The 26,449-nt window shown below is 45.2% G+C and overlaps 1 protein-coding gene across 2 annotated transcripts; it reads right to left on the reverse strand.

Annotated features, from left to right (window-relative positions):
- Positions 1 to 296: 296 nt before the first annotated feature.
- Positions 297 to 14,439, reverse strand: mrtfbb (myocardin related transcription factor Bb). 2 transcript variants are annotated; one of them, XM_061224321.1, is made up of 14 exons: positions 13,671 to 14,439; positions 10,449 to 10,514; positions 8,520 to 8,575; positions 8,256 to 8,334; positions 6,542 to 6,661; positions 5,999 to 6,144; positions 5,514 to 5,654; positions 5,153 to 5,403; positions 4,170 to 4,323; positions 3,487 to 3,972; positions 2,959 to 3,102; positions 2,617 to 2,706; positions 1,634 to 1,694; positions 297 to 1,416 (listed from the first exon to the last, which is right to left on the reverse strand). In XM_061224321.1, exons 1-14 carry the CDS (start codon positions 13,723 to 13,725, stop codon positions 950 to 952), a joined length of 2,316 nt encoding a protein of 771 aa, XP_061080305.1. In that variant the 5' UTR covers positions 13,726 to 14,439; the 3' UTR covers positions 297 to 949. The 2 variants fall into 2 exon arrangements, with proteins under 2 accessions (XP_061080305.1, XP_061080306.1); XM_061224322.1 differs by lacking the exon at positions 8,520 to 8,575 and having other exon boundaries at positions 13,671 to 13,705.
- Positions 14,440 to 26,449: the final 12,010 nt, after the last annotated feature.

The following is a 26,449-nucleotide window of genomic DNA, read 5'->3' on the forward strand; positions in this document are numbered from 1 at the left end:
GGAGTGGAACAGAAAATTGACAGACAGAAAATTGACATACACAAGCACTGGTACAGGATGAGGTAAAATCTTGTATAATCTTGTTTTCCAGGACATGGAAATTTATTCCAATTTTTTTTGGAATAAATACTTTAAGACTTATGTTCATGTGTTCATATGGTAATGAAAAATTGCCTAAATTAGCTCAGTCTAAAATAGATTAAAGAATTGTGAATTTTGATTTCAGCTAGTATTCAAGGCCAGATTGAGAGTACTGTGTAATGCAAATTATACTCTGAGACCAATAGCACCCTCTATAGATGCACATATGTATTTACTGGCACACGTGCAGATACAGGCTTTTCCCTCCCCGGTCTCAATCCAGTAAAACTCTTTAAAATATTCCAACTCTACAGAAAAAGTCAGTGGTCCGACAGTGCAGTGGAGAATGGCCGCAGATGAAAGGTGGTGGGCCAAGTCTGGATGTTACTCGGGTCTCCTGCGGGATATATTCTGTGGCTTTAGGACGTTGAAGCTGCTTTCAGGTTACAGTCATGACCCAAAACTACACCCCCTCCTGCCCTGTTCACACTCCACACGTGGCATATACAATATAGGGGTCGAGCAGTCTGACCCCCCCACCACCACCACACTCACCTCCTTCACATCTTCTCTACCCCAGAAATGAGCAGAGAACCAGCTCTTTCACAGAAAAAAGTACAAACAATGATCATGGTAAACACATCCGAAGCTTTTTCTGGAAACCTGGTTTTGGGTGGCCATGTTAGGAGGGGTATGGTGGGTTAGTGAAATAGGTGTCCAATGGTGGTTACAGTTGGTCTGGAAGCAAGTCTGGCTAGTGTTCAGGAATGAAATAGGGGGCATTCCCTCTGTCAAGTTTTCTGGAGTTTTAGCTGAAGTGAATGTAGCTGCTATGGAGGTCCCCATGAAGGTCCCTCAGCAGAAACCCTCAGTCCCAGTGGAGTTGGAAGCCATGTCCGTCCAGCAGGTCGGGGGAGAGGATGCCAAGAGGGCTGACAGGACCTAGCACCCCCCCGGGCCCGGCCGCCGTGGGGAGCTCCAGCCACTCCATGTCCATCCCGCCAACCTGCAGCTGGAAAGCAGGGCAGAGGGGCGGGGCATCCTCCATGGGGGAGTCCAGCATTGGGCAGTGCAGTGTCTGTGGCCCCGCCCCCTCTGCCCTGCCCGACAACGTGTCCTCCAGAAAGGCCTGCAGCTGCTGGTCTGCTGCCAAGGTGACCGGGGTGGGAGGGGTCGACCTGGGGTCAGGGGTCAGGGCAGAGTGGAGGGCTGGGGTAGGAGGGGCCACCTGTACGTGTGGCGGTGGGCGGGACAGGGCGGAGTTGATGGGCAGGGTGCTGATGCTGGCGGTGACTGGAGTAGACGGGAGACTATGCCTCACTGTGGGGGAGATCTCTGTCCCAGAAAAGCGCACAGTCAGTGCAGGAGCCAATAATCCACATTCTCAGCATTCAAGGTCACATGCTGTTATAGTTATAGTGCTTATGTCTGTCTGGGTAATACACACACATGCACTCACACACATGCACATAAACACACACACACATGCACATGAACACACACACACGTGCACATGAACACACACACACACGTGCACTCACACTCTTCTCACCTCCACTCTCGATCAGTATGTCAAACAGATCATCCATCGGTTGGCTGGTTACAATGGGAACCTATAGTGGAGTGAAAACAGCAGATCAGTTTGGAAGTGCTCAAATAATCTAAAACTTGGAAAGCAAGTTACCACATTCCTTTTTTTCTTGATTTTATGTCAATTGTGTTTGTGACAGTGTCTCAGTAAAATGCGCTACAAAAATTACATTGAAATGAACTGTGTGTGTGTGAGTGTGTGTGTTTGTGTATGTGTATGTGTGTGTACGTGTGTATATGTGTGTGTGTGTGTATGGTGTGTGTGTGTGAGTGTGTGTGTTTGTGTATGGTGCGTTTATGGTGTGTGTGCGTGTATGATGTGTGTATGGTGTGTGTGAGTGTGTGTGTGTTTGTGTATGGTGCATGTATGGTGTGTGTGTCTGTATGGTGTGTGTGTGTGTGCATGTTTATGTGTGTGTGTGAGTGTGTTTGTGTATGTTTATGTGTGTGAGTATGTGTGTGCATGTGTATATATGTGTGTGTACGTGTGTGTGTGTGTGTGTGTGTTTGTGTATGGTGCATGTATGGTGTGTGTGTGTGTGTGTATGATGTGTGTATGGTGTGTGTGAGTGTGTGTGTGCATGTGTATGGTGCATGTATGGTGTGTGTGTCTGTATGGTGTGTGTGTATGGTGCATGTATGGTGTGTGTGTCTGTATGGTGTGTGTGTGAGTATGTGTGTGCATGTGTATGTGTATGTGTGTGTACGTGTGTATGTGTGTGTATGTTTATGTTTATGTGTATGTGTATGTGTACGTATGTATGGTGTGTATGGTGTGTGTGAGTATGTGTGTGCATGTGTATGTTTATGTGGGTGTTTGTGTGAGTGTGTTTGTGTATGTGTGTGTGTGTGTGTGTGTGTGTGTTTGTGTATGTTTATGTGTGTATGTGTACGTGTGTATGGTGTGTGTGTGTGTGTGTGTGTGTGTGTGATAGCATGTGTTACCTGTGCCTGCAGGCTACGAGTCTGTTTGACAGCCTCCTCATAGCGGGGCGGGTCCTTTGCCTTTGGGGCGTGGTCAGTGGAGATGGGTGTCTGGAGGATGAGGGTTGGTTGGGAGGTGGAAAAGGACACATACCACACTACTGTAAATCATCACCACTAATATACTATATGTGAACACAAATCTCAACAGGTAGTATATAACATATACATGCCGGTATATAAAACAGCAAGTGATGCAAAACAGATGCAATGGTTCACAGAGTTGGAACAGATTGATTAGGTCATTCTACTGTTCTCATGATATACAATTAAATGGCAGTCAGAATGGTGATTTTGGGGTACCCTGTATATGGGTCTGTTGGGAGTGGCCATGGAAAGGGGTCCCCTCTTGTTGTTGCTGTTTGGAAAACTCTGGGTCCCTTCGGCCCCTGCCTGGCTCAGCCTGAGACCCAGCCCAGAACCGGAGGTGGTGCATGCTGGGAAGACCTGAGAAAGAGTGGGAGTAGGTCAGGGGGTACAGTTAGAGCTGTGGTGGGACGGAGGGATACACTCTTGTTTCTTGCAGTCAGAATATTGAAATATTGACAATATAATTCAAAAAGGAACACTGATTTGAAGTTCAGGAAAAAGTCATTTTGAAAGAAAATTTCGAAGGAGTTTGAAGTTTCATCAGGAGGATAATTGACTTAATAAAGAATGCTGTCTTTTTTTAGAATATAAAGTAAATTACAATGCAGAGAATGAAAAAGGTGCAGGAGCGACCACGTGGTCTGGATTGTTTATGAATTTGTTGTGACGTTTGTACTCCATGCTATTCTGTTCTACACCTGCCCTGTCTTGCCTCGGCACATACGTAGATCTCTATGGTACCTGCTGGCTGGTGTTGTTGCTAAGCAGCAGCAGGGCAGTGGCAGACACAGGCAGCAGGATCCGGCTGCCAGTCGGGGCCTCCGGCGGACCTGGGTGAGGGTTGGGGAGAGGCTCCTCCTGCTTCACCTCCAGGGGCAGGGCGGGGGCCGCTCTGCGCTCTTCCTCCTCCTGGCCTCTCCTCTCCACTCCCTCCAGCTCCCTCCTCAGCTCCTCCACCCTGCGGCGCTCCTGCTGCAGCCTCCTCTTCAGCTCCTGGATCTGCCGCTCCTTCTCCCGGAGCTGCTCGTCCTCGGCCCCGGGCCCCGGCGGCTCAGAGGGGGTGGGGGACACGGAGGGCGGGGGCGTGGGGCTCGTGCTCTGTGGCGCCCCCTGTGGAGACCCCGCCACCAGGCTGTCCTGGAACGGCCGCAGTCTCTCGATCAACTCGGCCTTGGTACCTGATATAGGAAGTCTCCTCAGCCTCAGCTCCTGCCTCAGTCTGGCAACCTGGAGGGGGAGAGCGGGGAAACCCATGAAAGGTTTTGGTTGGCCATACCGAAGTGTGTATGTATTAACCTTTGGAAGGCCCACTGACTGAGCTGGAAAAATTACTCAGTTCAGTATGTGTTCAGTATGTTCAGCACATGTTCAGTGTGTGTTCAGTATATGTTCAGCACGTGTACAGTGTGTGTTGAGGGCATCACCTTCATTTCGTTGAGATTGACAGGTAGGGCAGGATTGCTGCTGATGGGATCATAGTGTGTCCGTGTGGGGGCAGAACTGGCATAGGGCACCACAGTGGGCTGGCTTTTATTACTACTCACTGCCTCACTGATGTTCTGCTCTTCTGCCACTGACCTGCAGGGGGAGACAGAGAGAGCACAAACTGTTTTAAATACTTTACAACCTTTTAGGCACAAAGGAACTGGACTCAAGGGGCTTGCAGTTTCAAACCCTCAACTGAATTGTTTCAATTAAAACTGAAATTATATAAAAGTATATTTAAATAATGTGAATTGTGTAAGATAAGAGAGTATACAAATTCCAAGTGAAGAAATACACTGTTTCGGTTTCGTCTGCTAAATGACAGAAATGTAAATGTAAATGTATGTTAAAGGACTCTTAGCCTGGTGTTTATCTGCTGTGTGGAGGTGGCACAGCTGGGTCAATTCCATCTCACTTCAATTGAGGAAATCAATAATTAAATTAATTAAAGAACATTATAGCCATTTCTGAAGCCTGAGAACCAGTTCCCAACTGCATAAAATACAGGGAAGCAGGAAGGACTTGATGCAGTATGATTATCCAATAATTAACCAATGCCTCAAATGTGGCCCAGAAGCATCAGACATTCTAGCTCTAATAGCTTTTCTGCTATGAGGTCTCACTGCAAAAAAAAGTATAATCAGAAAATCAACCAGGTGTGCAGGTTACAGCCTCTTAAGCTCAAAAGACAGGGCATCGTCACACCCTGACTGGCCAATGCACCAGGCACAATCACAGAGCACATTTTATTTCTGTATTATTTTATCTACAATGTATTTTCTTTATGCATTCTTCATAATTGGCTGAATGTAAAGCACTTTGAGCTACAATGTATGTATGGAAGGTGCGATATGAATAACGCTTATTATCATTATCATTCGTATGATTATGACTGTATGTACTGGATTTGCAGGGCGCGTACGTTAGCGTGGCCGGCGGGATGGCCTGGTAGCTGCAGTGCTGCGCTTGCTGCTGCTTGCCGAGGATCTGGAGCTGCAGGAAGACGTGCTGCTGCAGGAGGTGGCCGCAGGGCGAGTCCGCGCTCAGCCTGCCGGGCCCGGGCTTCTGGTCCGGCGGCACATACTGATGGTACTTCAGCTTCCTCACCTTCGGCCGGCCGTCCGGCACCTTCCTCCCACGGCTCCGGTCTGCCGCTGGCTCGGGCAGGCTGTGCTGGAGGCGCGGGGGAGAGTGGGGCAAATGAATGGCATTCCCACACAAATGAATTGTTCTAGCTGCGCTAAATTAGCCGCACTGTGCTACCTGAGCTACGCGTAGTTTACCTTCACCAGGGCGGTGTCTGTCTTGTCAGGACTGACCATGGTGATTAGCTGTGAGGCGGCCAATGGGCGATGGACTGGCTGCTCATTGGTGGGGACTGGCTTGAGGAAGTCTGCAGGGGACTGCGTGGTTGGTGGGTAGGACTGTTATAAACCGGAGAGAGAGATAAACCTCATGACTCTGGCAGGGAGTGAGGCAGGGCTGCTAAATACACAACAGTGGAGATCAGTCCTGACCCTCAGAGACCAAGAATGTGTTATTATTATTACTATTATGATGATTTTGATGATTATTATTACTATCACTATATTTGCCATTACTATTAATATTAATAGTAATAGTAAATATAGTAAATATATAAAAGAGTAAATATAATTAATGAATATGAATATGAATATGCATATTATTATTATTATTATTATTATTATTATTATTATTATTATTATTATTATTATTATTATTAATCAAAACAGGGTGTGAGCCACACCTGCAGGACAGGGTTGAGGACATCAGTCGGTTTGAGTTCCTCTGGAGGTGGCCTTTGATTGGCCAGTTGCTTGTAGGACAGGGCATCACCACTGTCCTCATCAAAGGTGTACACATCACGTGTCTGAGTGCTGCCTTCCTCCCCAACTGTAGGGCCAACATGACAGATTATTAACCAATGACCATTCAGCATGCATTTTTATTAACAGTCATACATCATAATAACACTCATTCACCAACCATCACTGAGAATGTAGGTTATTAACCAATGACCATTCAAAGCAAGCACCCATTGTGAAGTGAGATAAATTCACATTATAATAATGCTAGAAGGTGAGAGGCCAGAACTTGGAGTTAAAAAAGATCTGAATAAATCAGTGCATCCCAACCCTGATACAGGAGATCTACCAGCCTGTAATTCGTAGAATCAGGAGTGCTAAATTAGGGTTGAAATGAAAACCCACAGGACGGTAGATCCCAGGATTGAGAAACACTGGTACAAATTAGGGACTTGGCAGTTGACTGACCGGCAGGGCTGTCTTACCACTGAGGGCCTCCTTGACAGTGGAGTTTATGGGCAGGACGTTCTTCTCCAGGAGCTCCAGGGGCCCAGAGCGCTGTGCCAGCCGTGCTCTCTTCAGCTGAGGGCCCTCCGCCTGGGTTTCTGTCATGCAGCCAGGAAGAGGTCAGGTTTCCACCCACAGGGGGTTCAAAGCATGCAGCACCGCTCCACACAGCCAGGAGGGCTTCAGGTCTCCACACACAGAGGTACAGAGCATGCAGCACAGCTCCACACAGCCAGGAGGGCTTCAGGTCTCCACACACAGAGGTACAGAGCATGCAGCACAGCTCCACACAGCCAGGAGGGCTTCAGGTCTCCACACACAGAGGTACAGAGCATGCAGCACAGCTCCACACAGCCAGGAGGGCTTCAGGTCTCCACACACAGAGGTACAGAGCATGCAACACAGCCAGGAGGGCTTCAGGTCTCCACACACAGAGGTACAGAGCATGCAGCACAGCTCCACACAGCCAGGAGGGCTTCAGGTCTCCACACACAGAGGTACAGAGCATGCAGCACAGCTCCACACAGCCAGGAGGGCTTCAGGTCTCCACACACAGAGGTACAGAGCATGCAGCACAGCTCCACACAGCCAGGAGGGCTTCAGGTCTCCACACACAGAGGTACAGAGCATGCAGCACCGCTCCACACAGCCAGGAGGGATTCAGGTCTCCACACACAGAGGTACAGAGCATGCAGCACCGTTCCACACAGCCAGGAGGGCTTCAGGTCTCCACACACAGAGGTACAGAGCCCTTGCCAGCAGTGGCAGGGTGTAAAACACACAACAAAGTCAAATTACCCTAACGTTATGCTGCCAGTGATTCACAGACAGCTGTGGAGAGCACATTCCTTTCGGTTCAAACTAGTCAATGATTGACTGCTTGTTATACCATTATGGGGTTTATGAAACCTCAGACTCTTGCTACTACTCAGCAGCTGCAGAAATGTATTACTTTTGGTCACTGGTGAAGAACCTATACAGGAGCTATTTACAGCTGGTTTACTGATTTGTTGGATTTAAGTGTATTTCCCATTTAAACCTTTATAACTAATTAATTACAATCTGGACAATAAATCTTTTAGTAAGTACATAATTTGTTGCAGACTATGGCTGGTATGTATATACTGTCTGTATATTATATACACTGTGCTCCAGAATTATTGGCACCCCTGACTGGCAATGCACAAAATATATGTAATCCTTACATTTAAAAAAAACAATATAATTATTGAGATAAACTCAAAATGGCAACATATTATGAAATGTGAAAAATACTGAAAAATGTTTCAATGGAACCAACCAAAATCAAACATTAATTTAAAAAATAAATTTCAAGGTGTCATAATTATTGGCATCCATATGGTTTAGCATTCACCTCTGGAAAGGATAACAGCATGAAGTCTTTTCCTGCAAGGTTTGTCAGGGGTGTCAATAATTATTCTGGTGATAACATTACATGACATTACATTATTGGCATTTGGCAGACGCTCTTATCCAGAGTGACATACAGTTGATTAGACTAAGCAGGAGACAATCCTCCCCTGGAGCAATGCAAGGTTAAGGGCCTTGCTCAAGGGCCCAACAGCTATGCAGATCTTATTGTGGCTACTCTGGGATTAGAACCACCGACCTTGCGTGTCCCAGTCATTTTACCTTAACCACTACACTACAGGCCGCCCCTAAGTGCGGTACCTTGCAGGACGTGCATATGGAGCAGATCAGAGCACTCTGGCCGCCTCTTGATCTTGTGCTTTACGACGTTTTCTGTGTGCTGAGAAGAAGAAAAAAAAAAAACAGAAAATAAGTCCAACAAGAGACTAGCTCATTGAATTTACAGTAACCATTTCCATTACCCATTAGGCCATTACCCACACATTTCCTTATCCTTTCCCCTGTTACGGTCTGACCTCGACCGGGTCATAACGTGTGTGTGTGTGTGTTTGCACGTGATCTTACCCTTGCTCTCTCTAGGCTGTGGATCTGTTTGTGGAAGGTGGCTGGAGACTTCAGGGCTGTAAGGGGAATGGGGGTCAGGTACAGCAACAATCAGTGCAACACCAGATTAAAATTTACTTCCCCCACTGAAGCGCCACTTATCAATCAATGAGTCCGGACTGATGAACCACCTGGTGATGACTACACTTGAAGCTGAGACAATGTATACAATGTATGCCTATGTAGGTAAAAGGAGTTGTCTGGCAGTCAGAGAGTTGCCGGTTCGATCCCGGTACGCTGCAAACTAACTAAAGCCAAGGGGCAAAATTCAATACAATCCTAAATTCTAAATTCAGAAATGAATGCTCATTCTCTTTCACAACATTGAGGAACGCTTGCGCAAGCAGTGATCAGGTTAGCTGAAGAAACTGTGTGAATCTATATTTTCAAAGTTGAGAGCCAGACCTTTATGCGGTAATGGTTACTTTAGGCCTGTGCAGGATTGAGTCACGTTTGGCTGTCACAATGACTGGTGGAACTTTACTCGACTGGCTTCATTTCTCACTTGACAGACACAAACTGAAAACATAAATATGGAAAAAAACTACCCCCACCGTGACTCAGAAATAATCTGACTAAGTGAGACCCCACACAGAGCATTGGTTCAGCAGAACGTGGTTGTTATCGCATTCGTTCATGATGCGAGACAAAAGGGGGAATGCAGCCATTGTTTAGCAGGCTCTAATACCAAGACAGATTAGTCAGTGGACAACGGAAACTACCAATGCAGGGCCATCGATGAACAACCAGGGATAACCAAGTACTGACCTTCCTGAATGCAATGCTTTAATACTTATTTTGGTTTAAAGAAACTGCTAAAGAAAGTTAATTGTCGTAAAGGAAGTAATGTCTGTACTGTCTCATTTGATTGTGTTCAGTTAAGTAAAAAGGTTCATGTTTGGTCAATGAGACCTTTTGTAATAGTTTGGCTTCCACTTAACTTACATTGTATTGTAACCTTGTAAGTGGCTATGCTAGCAAAGCATGTGAGTGTTACTAAACATGTTAATAATTGCCCATCATTTTTTATACATCATACATAAAGACGCTGTAATGTTAAATACATTTAAGTCGGGAACAGCGATGTTGTAATTTCTGGCATACAAAGGCAATTTAAGGACTCTAATGGAAATAAGACCTATGAAACTGACTGTAAACTGCAGATGCTACCAGACAATGAAGATATTTTCTATTTTTCCCACTTTGAATATATTACAATAGAGTGGAGTCAACCCTCATCCAGAAAGTATAACATGCAAAGTATTTGAGAAAACAATATAAGGACATCACATTTCTAATAACATACTAAAAACATTAATTTAGTTTGTTATTTCTGCTAACATATTAAAACATACTTCAAAAATTATTTTTTGCTACTTTTTACTCATTAGAACTTGTTTTTGAATACCCTCAAATACAGATAAAGAAAGTGCTGATTCATGCTATGTTTCTCCGTTCAAGTATGTGCAAGTTCGTCCAAGTAATTTCTGCAGAAACGGATTAATCAGCTATGCTCCTCCATAATTCTAAATCAGTGCTCTTCAACCCTGGTCCTGAAGAGCCATGGTATCTGCAGTTTTTTCTGTAGTTACTCAGCACTTAGTTGATCAAAGATTTCACAGTTACCTCACCTTATCTGGTTTCTCGGGGTTGAATTTGTCATTGATTTAAAAAATAAAAGTGCAGGCCCAATGGCTCTCCAGGACCAGGGTATGAGATTCCACCAGACCCTGTGGCTCTCTGGGACCAAATTCAGAAAACCTCAGCAGACCCTGTTGCTCTCATGGACCAGGGTTGGGGATGCTCCGGGTGAACTGTTCATGGCAGCATGCGAGTGAGTGTTGAGACAGTGACAGACAGGGTAGGAACTGTGGAGGTGATCCTACTTACATGGCATGACGCCCTGTTGGTTCAGCTGCTCACGGGTACACCTTTGCTGAAGACACACCTGGAGACCTGGGGGGGGGGGGGGGGGGGAGGAAAGACCAGAGATCTGAAGAGAAGCAGAGGGATGACCGCTGGCTCGATCTGTCTCCCAGTCGACTCTCTCAAACTCTGAGTCAGATGTAACCAACAAATCTTGAGAAACTGAGCCAGACAGGCCCCGCCTACAAGTAAAGCTCCACCCCCCCTCCACCGACCCACTTCCTGTCTGATGTGTAGCAGAATGTGGCAATACAAGGTCTCAGGCAGAATGAGTGCCCAAACCCTCAGTTACACTAACAACTTCCCTTAGAGGTCAAGTAGTTGGAGATTTCCATACAGTCTTAGCTCCTTTCAAATCAGTTAGTTGTGATGTCACTTTGGATGTTACCTTAAGACCAGGCAACTGAGCTTAAGCCTGTCTTTGCATTAATATTGTAATGCAAAGACAGTGGCCAATATTGTACACTTTTGTCCACCCTTTGAATTAAAAAAAGCACCATTACACAGATAACCTAAAATATAATGCCATAATGTTGATAAATGTGAATAACAATAACTACTATTTGCTGATGATCACTGTTTTCTGCCTTCACCACACACCTGTCAATCAATTATTTCATGTCGTCTGATGTGTTCATGACTACCACATGACTACCACTCATCACAAAAAGCTCTGACTGAAAAACACATTTTCTCACTGAACAGACCACATAAAAAAATCTTTGTAAGAATCAAGCTCATTACGTTACAGTGTGAGACTGGACTGGTTCTGTTCAACAAAAATTAAGTGATGTGCCTATTTCTAAAATGTATAGTTATTTCAGCAGCTTCACTGTGTTTTAATAACTGAGTGTCGAGCTCCCATGTGTCTCCTGCTTAGTCTAATCAACTGTACGTCACTCTGGATAAGAGCTTCTACCAAATGGCAATAATGTAATATGTCCCAGTGAAGAGTTAAATACAATAACTTTGCACTGGTAGACACACCCAGCGGCTCTGACTGGGCTCTGTGTCATAATAAACCTGCAGTTTAAGCATTTAGCAAAGCTCTGGCCCTAAGCATGTGTCACTGTGCCAGCTTGCAGAGCTCATTGGCTATTAAGAAAATATTAGAAGGTGACAGAGTGAGGGTAGGGGTGGAGGTATTAGAAGGTGACAGAGTGGGGGGTAGGGGTGATGGAGTGAGGGGTTGGGGTGGAGGTATTAGAAGGTGGCAGAGTGGGGGGTAGGGGTGATGGAGTGAGGGGTTGGGGTGGAGGTATTAGAAGGTGGCAGAGTGGGGGGGTAGGGGTGATAGAGTGAGGGTAGGGGTGGAGGTATTAGAAGGTGATAGAGTGAGAGGTTGGGGTGACAGAGTGAGGGTAGTGATGGAGGTATTAGAAGGTGACAGAGTGAGGGTAGAGGTGGAGGTATTAGAAGGTGGCAGAGTGGGGGGTAGGGGTGATAGAGTGAGGGGTTGGGGTAGAAGTACTAGAAGGTGACAGAGTGAGGGTAGGGGTGGAGGTATTAGAAGGTGACAGAGTCAGGGTAGGGGTGGAGGTATTAGAAGGTGACAGAGTGGGGGTAGGGGTAGAGGTATTAGAAGGTGACAGAGTGAGGGTAGTGATGGAGGTATTAGAAGGTGGCAGAGTGGGGGTAGGGGTAGAGGTATTAGAAGGTGACAGAGTGAGAGCAAAGTGTTAGAAAGTGACGGGGGAGCTGTTGGTGATGACGCAGGCTGCGTGATTGATGAGGCCAGCACACAGATACTCTGATCCCTGGATTAAGGAGAGCCCTGCAGCCACATTACAAAGGTTTATCTCAACCTCCAGAGGATCTCTGCGCCTTGCATCGCCCACTCCATCAGGATACTGACTCACATAAACTACAGCTGTGTGAACAGGGGCTGAGATGTGTATGTGTGCGTGTTCATGTTCATGTGTGTAGCATACTTGTGTGTGTGCTTTTGTATAGAAAGACAGAGAGAGAGAGAGAGAGAGAGAGAGAGAGAGAGAGAGAGAGAGAGAGAGAGAGAGAGAGAGAGAGAGAGTGTGTGTATGTGGTATTGGAGTGTCAGTATGTTCAGTTGGCAGGTTCAGAACACCATGTCCTGTTCTGCCCAGCCCAGTTTCCTGCTATGACCTGGTACATGTACCCTCACACACACACACACACACACACACACCATCAGCCAAAACAGCAGAGACCTGGCACCGACACATTTAACTGTGAGTGGCGCAGAGCGTAAAAGATGGATGTGAACTCTCTCCACAGCAGTATTCTCTGTGACCCCAGTGACCCTCATCGTGCTCATATCCTCAGCGGACTCCTCATCCTGTGTCACACACATATCTCATACACATCACTCATGGGCGCAGAGGGATATTTACTAGCGCAGCAGAATCATAACTACACATTTATAAACACATTCTGTCATCCGTTAAGAGACCTATGAACCAACAGAAATGATCATGAAGTGTCAAAGGCAGATACAGATGCGCCTGCAGGGCATTGTGGGGAATGCGTACAGAGGAGCAGATTCTTTAAGGAGGGCTCAGTAGGAGCTCAGAGATTAAGGTGTCAGTGCTGCAGCATTTATCTTCGGTTAAGGAAACTAGCATGCATCTACAGCTACTTAGTCTGGATGTGGCTCACTACATAGCGCCCCCCCCTCCACATCCCCCAACACACACATGCACACACATGCACAGGCACACACACACATATAAAACCATGGGGATTCCAGCTGGCAGCCTCGTTTTGTAAATAGGTGCAAGAGCTTCAACAATCAAGAGGAATGGAACAGCCTGTCCACATTCCCCACTGCCATTCCACTAGCAGCCAAGGGCCTGACGTCACAGCCCAGACACCACAGCCAGAGAGAGGGGATAGACATGCAGAGACTGAGAGGAAGCGAAAAAATAATAGTTACCAAGATATTGAGAGAGGGAGAGAGAATAGAGACATACAGAGAGATTGAAAGAAGATAGATATGCATAGATTGAGAGAGGGAGAAAGAGTAGAGACGGAGAGATTGGAGGAGGGACAAAGGCAGAGAAGGAAAGAGACGACAAACCTTGAAATAAGAGGAAATTGGGGAGGGATGGAGAGACAGGAGAAAGTGATAACAAAAGGACAAAACACAGAAAGAGAGTATGAGGAGAAGAGAGAGAGAAATATGGAGAATGAGGAATGAGAGACAAGCACCTGATCTAAACGGAGTCCTGCAGATGCCAGGGGTCTCCACATCCACACAGGCCATGGCAGGACAGCTGAGACAGTCAGAGGGGGTTTAGAGTCCTTTAGAGGAGGTGCCCCTTAGAGTCCGTTAGAGGGGGTGCCCTTTAGTATCCGTCAGAGGGGGTGCCCCTTAGAGTCCGTTAGAGCGAGTGCCTTTAGAGTCTGTTTGAGGGGGTGCCCCTTAGAGTCCGGTAGAGGGGATGCCCTTTAGAGTCCGTTAGAGGGAGTTCCCCTTAGAGTCCGTTAGAGGGGGTGCCTCTTAGAGTCCGTTAGAGGGGGTGCCCCTTAGAGTCCGTTAGAGGGGGTGCCCCTTAGAGTCCGTTAGAGGGGGTGCCCCTTAGAGTCCGTTAGAGGAGGTGCCCCTTAGAGTCCGTTAGAGGGGGTGCCCTTTAGTATCCGTTAGAGGGGGTGCCCCTTAGAGTCCGTTAGAGGGGGTGCCCCTTAGAGTCCGTTATAGGGGGTGCGTTTAGAGTCCGTTAGAGGGGGTGCCCTTTAGAGTCTGTAACAGGGGGTGCCCCCTAGAGTCCGTCAGAGGGGGTGCCCCTTAGAGTCCGTTAGAGGGGCGCCCTTTAGAGTCCGTTAAGGAGTGTCCCTTAGGGTCCTTCAGAGCAAGCAGCTGTTAGAGTGAGTTTGAAGCGGATTCAGTTCAGAGTCCGTTAGAGGCAGTTGGTGTGAGAGTCGTGGGTAGGAGAGGCAGCACTGTGGCTGTGGGCTGCTGTCCCCAGGATTCTCTGGCCACTCTGGGGGAAGCAGTGCTGGGAGGAACTACTCACTGCCTGGGACACTTCTCACAGCTCACTGTGGTCCCTCCCTCTCCCTCCCTGTCTCTCACTCCCTCCCTTTCCTGCCCCCGCTCTCCTTCCCTCAGGGAAGAGTGTGCATTTTTGTTTCTCACAGTGGTATGAGAGTCAGGGAAGGGAGAGGTGAAGGCAGATTATGTCCTCATTCCACTTGTTGAGTTCACTACCCCAATGGCCAAGAGCAGGAGCAAATTACAATGCTAAACCCTATATCCCACTATAGCCTATATGTGTGCGCATGTCTGACTGTGTGTGTGTGCAGGAAGGGGGCTCTTGAGACGTAGTACAGATGTGGTTTGTTCTCACATTCCCATCTGCCCTGTAAATCTGGTTTGACTGATAACAGGGTGCTATGTACAGGTCGCCCTGCCCTACAGAACCCAAACTCCACTAACACAAACACGGCTTCACTAACTGCCTAGATTAAAGCTGAATGATTGATCACGTCATCACCCCATTTCTGCATCACCGTTCAGGAATAAACGGGCCAGGTGAGTGCTTAAGGAAACACGCACAGTATATCATATCATCGCACTTCAGCCATTTTCCGTACACACCATTTCAGTACACTGCTGACTTTAGGATAAAAGGCTATAAACGTTTGTGTTTCTCAGCTGGAATTTCAACAGCTAAGGTGGCTTCCTGCATGTGAGATTGGGCAGGGCTTTCAGCTGGCAAAAACAAGATTGTGATTCACAGTTTTGTCACTGAAGGTGATATGTGGAAGTGTGGTGCAGCAGTTCAGGAACTGTTGGAAACTTGTGAGTACAAATCCCTTGAGCAAAGTTTTCAGCCTGAATTGCTTCAGTAAAATATCCCTCTGCCCAGACAAGCATTGTGTGAATGAATTCAGAATATGATGCAACCAATTATTTGTCCAATTTGAGAAAAGGCAGGCCAATGACTAAAATATGAACAGTGAAAGATTGGGTCATAAGGGGATCTAATATTGGAGAGCAGAAAGGACAAAATTAGCTCCACCGCTGAGAGGTCTGCAAATGTTCCTGGGGGAGGGGAGACCGCACAGTTTTCCTAGCAGTGCCTCACTTCATGGGCCTCTGGGACTCAATAAAATGTCATGGTGCCACTCAGTGTGGGTCACGACCAGCCCCCTCCGGGCTCATTGAGCCAAATAAATATTTCCAGACAGGGTCCTGGCCTGGACCATGGGAAACAAGACCGCACATTTGCACAGTTATGAGGCCTTCTTGGGCTTTCATGAGTCAGACACTCACACCTACCGACAGAGTGACACCTTAACTGTCAAGCATCCTCGCCACCATCACCTAGCAACTTCTGGTGCACTGATTCTGCCAGAGGGAGGGATGCAATGCTTAGGATCCTTCCTTTGTGGAATCACAAACCAAACTACTCACTATGATGACATGCCTCATCATAAAGACCATCAGCATTTAGGCAGACTCCTTTCCCTTGTTAAAAATGGTGGGAAGGGGCTTACAGACCATGAACGAGACTCACGCTCCAAATCACCAAATCCTTTTCCTGCTTTTTCCTGCATTCCAGCATTCCATCTTCATGACTCACCATAACCTTCTTAATCAGTCCTGAAACACATTCAATGTTGTTGAGCCACAAAAAGATGTTTATTTGAGATCTATGCAATTGCACTAAAGCAAATAAGGATATTTGTCATACAAACACAGCTCATTAATCTATTGGATGTTGGGAAATGTTGGTGCCGTAATCACAGTGGCTTTAGAAACATTATGGCAAGCAGAACATTAAGCAGGGCTGTGGCTAAGATTATGTAACAGGGTAATGACTTCAAGATTTTAAAAACATGCTGCTTAGTTTTCTACCAAAACAAATTCCTGGTCTTGCACGAAGGGGACATTATGAGTTATCGGGCCCTGTGTAATCCTGGCCCAACTGCCAAGCACACCAAGTGTATCATCTTTTTTTTGGTCTCACCAAGTTCAAAATACAGCATTTCTTATACATCCCCCCTCCGCTCCCATTTCAGGGCACCATAATGTTTGGGACATACTGTATTAATGTTCAGTAAATGAATGTAGTCATGCAATGACTGCTTGAAGTCCATAGACATCACCATGTTCTCTGGTGACGCTCTGCCAGGCCTACACTGCAGACATCTTCAGCTCCCGCTTGTTTCAGGGACTAGTTGCCTCAAGTTCTCTTGAGCAGATAAGATGCTTCTGTACTCTGCAGAATTCATTCTGCTGCTGCTATCAGCAGTTACATTGTGAAGAAGTGAACCAGGACTGGTGGCAGCCATACCCCATGAAATCCCCACCACCATGTTTCACAGCTTTTTGCCTTCACATTTTGTTCAGGCCAACATTTTTATACAAGTGAATCTTGGTTTCATCTGCCCACAATACCTTTGGCCATCCTGTTCTTGCGGCTATTTGCATCTTACAGAAGCTACCCATCTGTCAGGCAGGGGTTCGGGAGCTTGTCTTCATTTTGGTAAGAATTCTTGGGTCATCTTCCTTAGCCTACCAAGCCTTTTGTGATTACTTTCTTCTTAATCATGTTCCAATCGGTTGAGAACTGAGTCAAATTAAGAAAAACAATGTCCCAAACATTATGGAGCTCATAGTATTAAAAAATGTGTATATTCCCTTGGCATCAGAAAACAACAGGTTCACCCGGCCATAAGCTGCAATCCATCAAATAACTTTTTATCAGAGCTGTAGAGAAGATCATCACCTATAGTCAATAGTGACAATTTTTATTAGTCTTATTGTTATCTCCTACCCACCAAGAATATCCTGCCATAAGCTTCCCTTCATTTTCAATCTCACTCATTATTGGCATTTGGCAGACGCTCTTATCCAGAGCGATGTACAGTTGATTAGACTAAGCAGGAGACAATCCTTCCCTGGAGCATTGCAGGGTTAAGGGCCTTGCTCAAGGGCCCAACGGCTGTACGGATCTTATACCACTCTCTCTTAAAGGATCTGGCTGGGGTGATTTGGCCCCTGGGTGAGTACAGGCATACTGCTCATAGGTCAAGGTGACGTTCCAAGGTATTGTACTGCAGGCATTTGTTGGATAGCCTGCAGTATTTGCCTGAGCAGATGGAAGAAAAGTTCTGATCAGGAGCATGTGGGAGTGTGCACACTTAGCCAGAAAGGTATTACTCTTCACATTCAACATGCCAGAATAGAAAACAAAAGCAGCAAAATAAAATAGTTCAAGCCAAGTGAAAATGTTTTGCCCACCAAGTATAGTGTCCAGTCTGAGACAACTAATCTACTGAAAAACCGTCTAAACCGGGAAAAAAAAGTCTAAAGATGTGCCACAATCCAGGTCGACCTTACAGTCACCATTAGCTCTGCTTGTGTGTTGAAAAAGGAGCTTGAAAAGCGTTCAATAAAATCAGGAACTATATTGCAATTTGAATGAATGAACCCTAGCAATGCACCCTATGTGAAGCGTGGCTAGTCACGCCCCCTTCAAAAACGTCACCCATAAATTGAACATCCATCCAACCAAGCACTTTTCTAGGGATTTATTTTTTCTCACAAACAAACCGCCCTGCTTTGACCTTTCGATTGTTCGCCCCCCTGCTGTGCACGACACTGTCCAGATGGTGGGAAAACCAGATGCCACTCCCAGCAGGCCAATCAGGGCCCTTCTGAAGTCTGAGTTGCCGTGAGCCAATGGGCTGCCAGATGAGGTCACAAGTGAGTGGGAACCAGGACATGGGGAAGTTTCTCCCCTACAATTCAGAGCCCTGGGGAGGCCATAATGTAGTACTAACATGTTGTAAAACATTCACACAGGACACTGAAGTGGTGTCCATGCTCTGCCGCAGTAGTGGAAACGATATCTCAAAGTAGTCAAGGCTGCGTTAAAAGGTACCTCCAAACCACCAGATTTGACATATCTTCAGTACAGGTAACAGGCCACAGAGAGATGGGTAGTTTCAGACTTAATTTTCAGGAGCATTTGATTCAATATTGGAGACATTTTGTAACATATCAACATTTTGAGGTGCTGGATAAAAAGTGATCCTCCATTCTGCCAACAGTTGGCAGTGCTTCAGTTAGTTTCACCGCTATTATTTATAGTTTTTGGCTCCAGAAATGCTCCAGAAATCCTCCAAAAAGCTTTATTCTCTGGACAAGGAAAAACAAAAATCAAGTTCGCTATGTTTATAGATTTCAGACAATTTAATTTAATCAAGACATCCTATGACACAAAGTTGCTGCCTGATTAATATTCAATTTCCCTGAAAAACATTTTATGTAATGGTTATTGTGATGGTGATAATGATGATGGTCACCATAGCCATCACGCTGTAGGATCAGAGTGGGCCTGTTGAAAATAGTGGGCCTCCAATCGTCTGGCTTCACCACTTGAAGGCTGCTTAGTACTCAGGTCTATAAATACCTGTCCTGCTCTAGTCTCCAACCATTCACAATTTCCATGCCAACCACCTGGGAGTGGTACATACACTAGTGCTAAGCCTTGTTCATGGTTGTGTGTGTGAGAGTATGTGAGCATATGACAGTGTGTGCAAGTATGTGGGGTGGGGGGTGGGTTTGGGGGGGGGTATGCTTGACTGGTTTTGCCCTCCCAACCACAGGTCCTCCAGGAGGTCAGCTGTGAGACAAAAAATGTACAAAATGAATAATAAGTGTTTTTTTACTGCTGAAAATAGCTCTTGGGGAAAGACTACACTTATACACCCACAAATCTCCCCCTAGACCAGCACCCACCTACTTCCCCTCGGAGATACATATAGAACAGAAAACAATGTGTCATAACCAAGGGGGGGGGGGGGGGTATTGGGGGAGAAAATCCATCAGAGTTCCCAAAAATGATTCAACCTCTCTGGGTGTGAGGACAACATTCCTATAAATCCTGTTTGTTCTGCAGTGGCCTGGCACCCCTATATCTTGGCTTTCTCTTGGCCCTATCCCTCTTACCCTGGTGTTTTTCTGACCAATGCACACATTCAGGCGGTGGGCTTACCCACAGGCAGAAATATTCTCCATTATTTGCCTACATTTTGCAGTTAGCTCCTGGGTCTGATTTCAGCCAGTCTTTGTAAGTACCACAGTCATTTGGGGTCAAAGGCCAAACTATGCCACCAAACACCCGTTTCCAGAGTAATTTGGCATGTTAATGAAGAATTTAAACTGTGAAGCCCTCTGAAGGGTGTTTTTTTTCTGTAATGTAATAATTGTATTAATTTCACACAATGCAGGGGATAATTTTTTTTCAGAGAGGAGGAAAATCTGAACAGAGCACTATCAGTCCATCTCACTATCTGCCTGTCTTTCTGTCTGTCTGTCTGTTTGTGTCTCTAGTGCTGTCCAACTAAACCTGCCATGTCTGTTATAGAGTCCTCTGTGGTTAGAACCTGGCTGGTTCGGTTTTGAGGGTTTGCTTATTTTCTTATTTTTTAAATATTTTCATTCTTTAAATAACAAAGCCATGACTGAATCATGGATCCCCCCGCCCCATGCCTTATTTTTTGGAGAGCAATGTAGGTTTATTCTCGCAGGTCGTACCTTGGTCTGCGGCATTAAGGTATGTGTGTTGTAATGCAGCTGTATATTTTACACAAGCAAATGGCAGTTACAAACCTGCAACCCCCCGGTTCACTGAAGGCTGCATTGTGCCACAGGGTCCTGGGTTCTCGGTCCTTCAGAGGTCACACACAGATGTGATAGTGGCCTGATTGCGTCAAGGAAGAAATACGTCTGCATTCTTACTGGAAGTCTCTCCACTTTCCTGGACGACTGGTGATTCACAAGGAAACCATTCCAACATTGTCCTTCTATAGAAGACACTTCTGTTATTTTTACCGAAATAAAAAATGGATAAACATTAGAAGCATGAGGTACCAGAACAGGCTTCTTTGCCCATCTCAGCAGATTGTCTGCATTTAATGAATCGCTCATGCTTTCACTTCAGGTTTCAATGATCACAGGACCTGCAGCCGAGATTCTGATATATTCCATCAACTTCAGACTCTTAATTTCATACAATTGATTTTTCCCCAGTGCAAGCACAGAAGTGCTTTCTGTCCTATTATCTCTTTCCTCTTTTATTACTGTGAAATTTTTACTTAATAAACTTTCATTAAAATGTGAAATGTTCATTGTGAATCAAGTCATTTTTAAATCCATATCTCATGTCAAAGAGAAATTAATTTTCTAGTGAATCCCATCTCTGCCCTCTGGATCTGTTCACATAACCCAGTGCGAAACATCTCCTGCAGTTCAGTACATGAGTCCTTCTTAATGTGTTTAATACTTCAATTAACCTGCCACCCCCCCCCCCCCCCCCCCCCCCCCCGCCTCCCCAAAGCATCACCTGAACTTTCCACCAGTGAACCATAAAGCAGTCTCCTTTATGAAACAGCGCGTCACAATGATTTAAACACTGGAAGTTTGCATCCGAGGTCTGGTGTTGTTTCTATATCTAGCTTTGACAAACTGAACCATTGTGCTGTCCTGGGGTCCATTTTACAATACATAATAACTTTTGTTATTATGCATTGTAAATAAAAACAATAAAAAATACATCAGAATTTGCACTGGAAAGTAATAATTTGGGTGTTTCAGTTCTGGAACTTGACCACTGAACTCCCCCCCTTCTCTCCAGTAGGCAGAGCTGTACTATGTGCCCAGTTCAGCTCAGAAGCAGCTTCAGAGCCAAGAATGGCAGGCCTAAAGAGACAGTTACATGTTCCACTCCACGAGTATGAGACTTTTAAAATCTATGTCCATTAATGGCTGTTCTACCTGTGTTGATGCAAGAAGCAGCTGTTGACCAGGTCTAAAGCTACGCAGGTCTGGGAATGACAAAACTAGAGAAAATGGTGAATAAGTTGTATGATTAACTAGTTCAGGGACTAGTTGAGTCTTTGCCAAGGACCTTGATTAGTAGAATCAGGTGTGTAACTGCTTGGTTGGAACAAAAGCCTGCACTCACACTGACCCTTTCTGGGAAAGATTGAATATGCCTGAATTGAACATATCAACTGCCACCTGCAAAGCACTTTACCTGGGTTTGATTTGTCTCACAAGCTACAACAGCAAATAATGCTTTGTTACCACAGTAAAGTTTGGCAACTTTGTGAAACTGCCCCATGCCAACCAGACATGGGTTTTCAGCTGAATGTGTCATTAAGCAAAATATAGGCTACAGTTACATTAAATTGTCCAGAATATTTCTTCAGTAATCTGCAGGAAATTACTGGCTAAAGTTAAGTATTTGACCAAGATCTGGTACCTGCATTGCTGGAGGTTTCACACAGTGGATGTTCTGTCCATGTCCGGAGTAGTAACTGCCCAACCAGATATTTCCGCCAAAATGTTTTGCATTCTCAAAATATTCTTTTTATTAATTTTTTTATTTAATCTTTATTTTACCAGGAAATAGAAAATGTGAAGAAATTACAGTAACATGACGTCTTTCCAAACATAATCCCCCAGATCAGCAGGAACATCCACAGAATATATTTTCAGGTAGGTGGACTAACGACACTCGAGTGCTGGTGAAGGGACTTGGCGGAATGCTACTTTTTGTATTTTCAATATAACAACTAACAACAGTAAGCTACTGTTTGTAATTTACTTTATGCACATAGCAGCTTCAACATTCATGGTTTGGATATTAACAGGTAATCCACCACATCCTGTTTTAGGATTCTGTTGAGGGAAAGGGTTAGTAGAACAGTCAATTCTTGATTTGGACAACCAAATATTTTCACTATATTTTTCACCTAACATATAGTGGATAGGATAATAAGGATAGGATTGAGGGTCTCCAACAGCAAGAGCACCATGATTCATTTTGAGTTCATTTTTACCCATTAATATTTTATTTAACCAGCATGTCCATCTGTCTGGCCTCAACGATTAGTTTGTGAAAACTATATTTCACCTGACCAGGGAATCCTGCATAGCTCATTTCTGTCAATTTTCCTTAGCTGGAAATGAACTTTATTAATCTTGGAAAAAAGAAAAAGACAGATGCTGCAATCTGTTTGATTGATGATGGAATGGAATCCAATCCTTTATCCCTCAAAGCAGCCGAAACAGAATTCTACTCCGTCTACTCAGGGTAAAAAAATTGGCCTTACGTCAGTGGGTCAAATCTGACGTGGTAGGATACCATGTGTATCTAATAGCATTCTTCGTATTCACTTACAAATCATGGGCTGTAAGTTGGCTTCGTTCATCTGCACAAGAGAGAACACAGTGTTTGTCTTTTCAATGTGCGTAAGGACACGGGTACAGGAAACCAGTGGGATGGAAACCAGCTGACAGGCTTGTGTGGAAACCACTATTTCACCCATGACAGCTGGCAACACATTTCAGTTTAAAGCCCTTGGAACATTTTCTTCAGCTCTGTCTTTCTGACACATTTAACTTCTGGCTGAAAAAAAGCATAGAATACTGAAGATGGTTATGCCATCATTCTAAAAGACCTACTAGCATTACCATCACATTACTAGTTTAACTAGCTGCCAGCAACACTATTTTTCATTATCAGCTTGACCAAGTTGGTCTACCAGCTTGGCTAGCATAAAACCAGCACTGTCAAGCTTGGATAGATCTTTCATCAAAAATCTTTAGCTTTCAAATTTCAATGGTTTGTGAAACACATCAATATAAAATAAAATATTTAAGATGACACATTTTCAGTTTCCACTGGTAAGACGATAACTAATGAAAATGCATTTTGAAGATATTTTTCTTGAACATATTTCTATGAACTTACAGTGCATCCGGAAAGTAATCACAGCGCTTCACTTTTTCCACATTTTGTTATGTTACAGCCTTATTCCAAAATTGATTAAATTCATTTTTTTCCTCCAAATTCTACACACAATACCCCATAATGACAACGTGAAAAAAGTTTTTTGGAGATTTTTGCTAATTTATTAAAAATAAAAAACTTAGAAATCACATTACACATTAGCTAAAAGGAACATATCACATTACATAAGTATTCACAGGCGGCACGGATGGTGCAGTGGGTAGCACTGCCGCAGCAAGGAGGTCCTGGGTTCGAATCTCCGTCGGCCGGGGCCTCTCTGTGCGGAGTTTGCATGTTCTCCCCGTGTCTGTGTGGGTTTCCTCCGGGTACTCCGGTTTCCTCCCACAGTCCAAAGACATGCACGTTAGGCTGATTGGAGTCTAAATTGCCCGTAGGTATGAGTGTGTGAGCGAATGGTGTGTGTGCCCTGCGATGGACTGGCGACCTGTCCAGGGTGTATTCCTGCCTTTCGCCCAATGTATGCTGGGATAGGCTCCAGCCCCCCTGCGACCCTGATCAGGATAAGTGGTTTCAGATAATGGATGGATGGATGGATGGATAAGTATTCACAGCCTTTGCTATGAAGCTCAAAATTGAGCTCAGGTGCAACCTGTTTCCACTGATCAACCTTGAGATGTTTCTACAGCTTAATTGGAGTCCACCTGTGGTAAATTCAGTTGATTGGACATGAGTTGGAAAGGCACACACCTGTCTATATAAGGTCCCACAGTTGACAGTGCATGTCAGAGCACAAACCAAGCATGAAGTCAAAGGAATTGTCTCGAGGCACAAATCTGGGAAACATTTCTGCTGCTTTGAAGGTCCCAATGAACACAGTGGCCTCCATCATCTGTAAATGGAAGAAGTTCGGAACCACCAGGACTCTTCCTAGAGCTGGCCGCCGTCTAAACTGAGCAATCGGGGTAGAAGGGCCTTAGTCAGGGAGGTGACCAAGAACCCGATGGTCACTCTGTCAGAGCTCCAGCGTTCCTCTGTGGAGAGAGGAGAACCTTCCAGAAGGACAACCATCTCTGCAGCAATCCACCAATCAGGCCTGTATGGTAGAGTGGCCAGACGGAAGCCACTCCTTAGTAAAAGGCACATGGCAGCCCGCCTGGAGTTTGCCAAAAGGCACCTGAAGGACTCTCAGACCATGAGAAACAAAATTCTCTGGTCTGATGAAACAAAGATTGAACTCACTCCAGGCTCCTGAAACCAACTCATACCAGGTGAGGTGAGTAAATTGATCAATTAAAGCAGTCACAAAGTTAAGTGCTGAGTAAAAACAAAAGCCAGCACAATCTGCAGTTCTCCAGGACCAGGTGAGGTCTAGAGTGAGGACAACATGATTAAAATCTTGAATGATATGAACGTTGCTGCAAGTTGTGCATAATTTGTGAGCCGTGTAACAGGAACATATTGTTGTGCTGAGGCCTGTTGCATCAGAGATGGCCTTGATGAGGTCAAGAGAAAGCAAAGATATAGGAGTGCCAGGCCACTGCAGGATTTATAGGAATGTTATCCTCACACCCAGAGAGGTTGAATCATTTTTGGGAACTCTGATGGATTTTCTCCCTTTTTTGGTAGAGCATGCATTTGATCTATATCAGGGATCATCAAGGTCTGAGAACTTCCACCCTCCCTTTACCGGGGAGTCAGGTGTGTAGAGACTGGCCAAACACTAACACTAATTGCTCAGCTAATTACCCAGCAGAAAAGAAAACCAGGGCCGGCTTTGGATATACAGATTTGATGATTTCTGATCTATATTATTTTCCAATTAGCCGCTCAACTGAATAATTAGTCACAACTGTCCTGTTCAGAGTGCTAGCAAGAAACCCTGGGAGATAACTGAAATACAAGATCAGTTCCGTGCAGGCCAGGCGATGGGAGACAAAATGGTGCCCCCTAGTGGTGAGAAATGACATCACCTGCTTCAGTAAGCATATGCATGTTACAGTACAAGTGTTCACATCAGACACAATAGGTTTCTGGGATTACAGTAAATACTCATGTTTGTATAGATTTTTACTTTGATCCAATGTTGCTGCTGACATGTCTTGTGGCAAACGACAATCTCAGGTTCTTGTTATTACAGGCTTCTGTATCCTACTATGCAACCTGCGCTTGAAACTCACAAGACATTTTGTAACTTTAGATGGGCAGACCATGTATAAGATCTGTAATTGACAATTGGGAATGTGTGTGGGCTCGGCAAAAAATAACGATTATGATAGGGCCATTTCAACACAGGACGTCGACTGATGACGACAAAGTCGAAAAGCATGTCCCAATTTCCTTCAAGCCCCCCTGTTCACTCCTTTCCTACACGCTAACTCCACTCCGCATACTTCCACTGGAGAGGACTAGTAGTGGGGGAGCGGAGTAAAAGATAATGGGGCTGAACGTCCTTCCACAGTGAAAGGACCAAGGAGGAAAGTGGACTCAAATGGCCCGGCCTCTTCCTCTTGGAGGGACCTCCTAAAAAGTATGTTTTGCTTCCCAAAAACTATGCTCCCCAAAACACTCAGCAAGCCTGGAAATATGTCCATCATCCAAGGGTTTTAAGTAGACTACATTTAGAGAAAATTTCACATAGCTTTCACATCCAGTGTAGTCTGCCTGCATTCAGTAGCACATTGCATCCTAAAATAGGTAGGTAGTATATTAATTAGACGGTACATATTTTGGACTGTAGGAACAGTACCTGAACAGCATGTTCTAGTGGATCCAAAACCTCTCAGAATAGCCCCAGCCGGTCCAGGTAGCTGATGCGTTCCACCTCAAGGGCACCTGATGCATACAACTAACCAAAAGTTTGATTAACTGCATCAGGTGCCCTTGAGGTTGGACACATCAAATGCCTGGCTGGAGGTATGCGGAGAGGTTTGGGATCCACTGCACTAGTGCTCATCCGCCTCCCCTTGCGTTTTACACAAAATTATATATATATACACACATTTTGTTTTTTTTTTGCCCACAAGAGGAAGGGCATTTGTAAATGAACAGTGAGAATCTATGGACCTAAGCAGCAAATGTTGAAGGCAGGGTCTGCAAGCAAACAACTAGAGCCAAGATGGAGCCTTTTGGCATTATATGCACACAGGGAGGTGGTTCTGTATATACATGAGCGGAGCCAGCGTCAGTATGGAAATGAGCATCCCGGAGGCAGAG

The sequence above is a fragment of the Conger conger genome, chromosome 16, assembly GCF_963514075.1.
Source record: "Conger conger chromosome 16, fConCon1.1, whole genome shotgun sequence".
Taxonomy (NCBI): domain Eukaryota; kingdom Metazoa; phylum Chordata; class Actinopteri; order Anguilliformes; family Congridae; genus Conger; species Conger conger.

What these genes read in the sequence shown, in the direction of transcription:
- mrtfbb (XM_061224321.1), bottom strand. Translation starts at nt 13,725, where the DNA reads ATGGCCTGTGTGGATGTGGAGACCCCTGGCATCTGCAGGACTCCGTTT. An exon ending in GCAACAACACCAGCCAGCAG is followed by an intron (nt 3,103 to 3,486) that starts GTACCATAGAGA and finishes ACTCTTTCTCAG; the next exon opens with GTCTTCCCAGCATGCACCAC. An exon ending in CCAACAGACCCATATACAGG is followed by an intron (nt 2,707 to 2,958) that starts GTACCCCAAAAT and finishes CTCATCCTCCAG; the next exon opens with ACACCCATCTCCACTGACCA.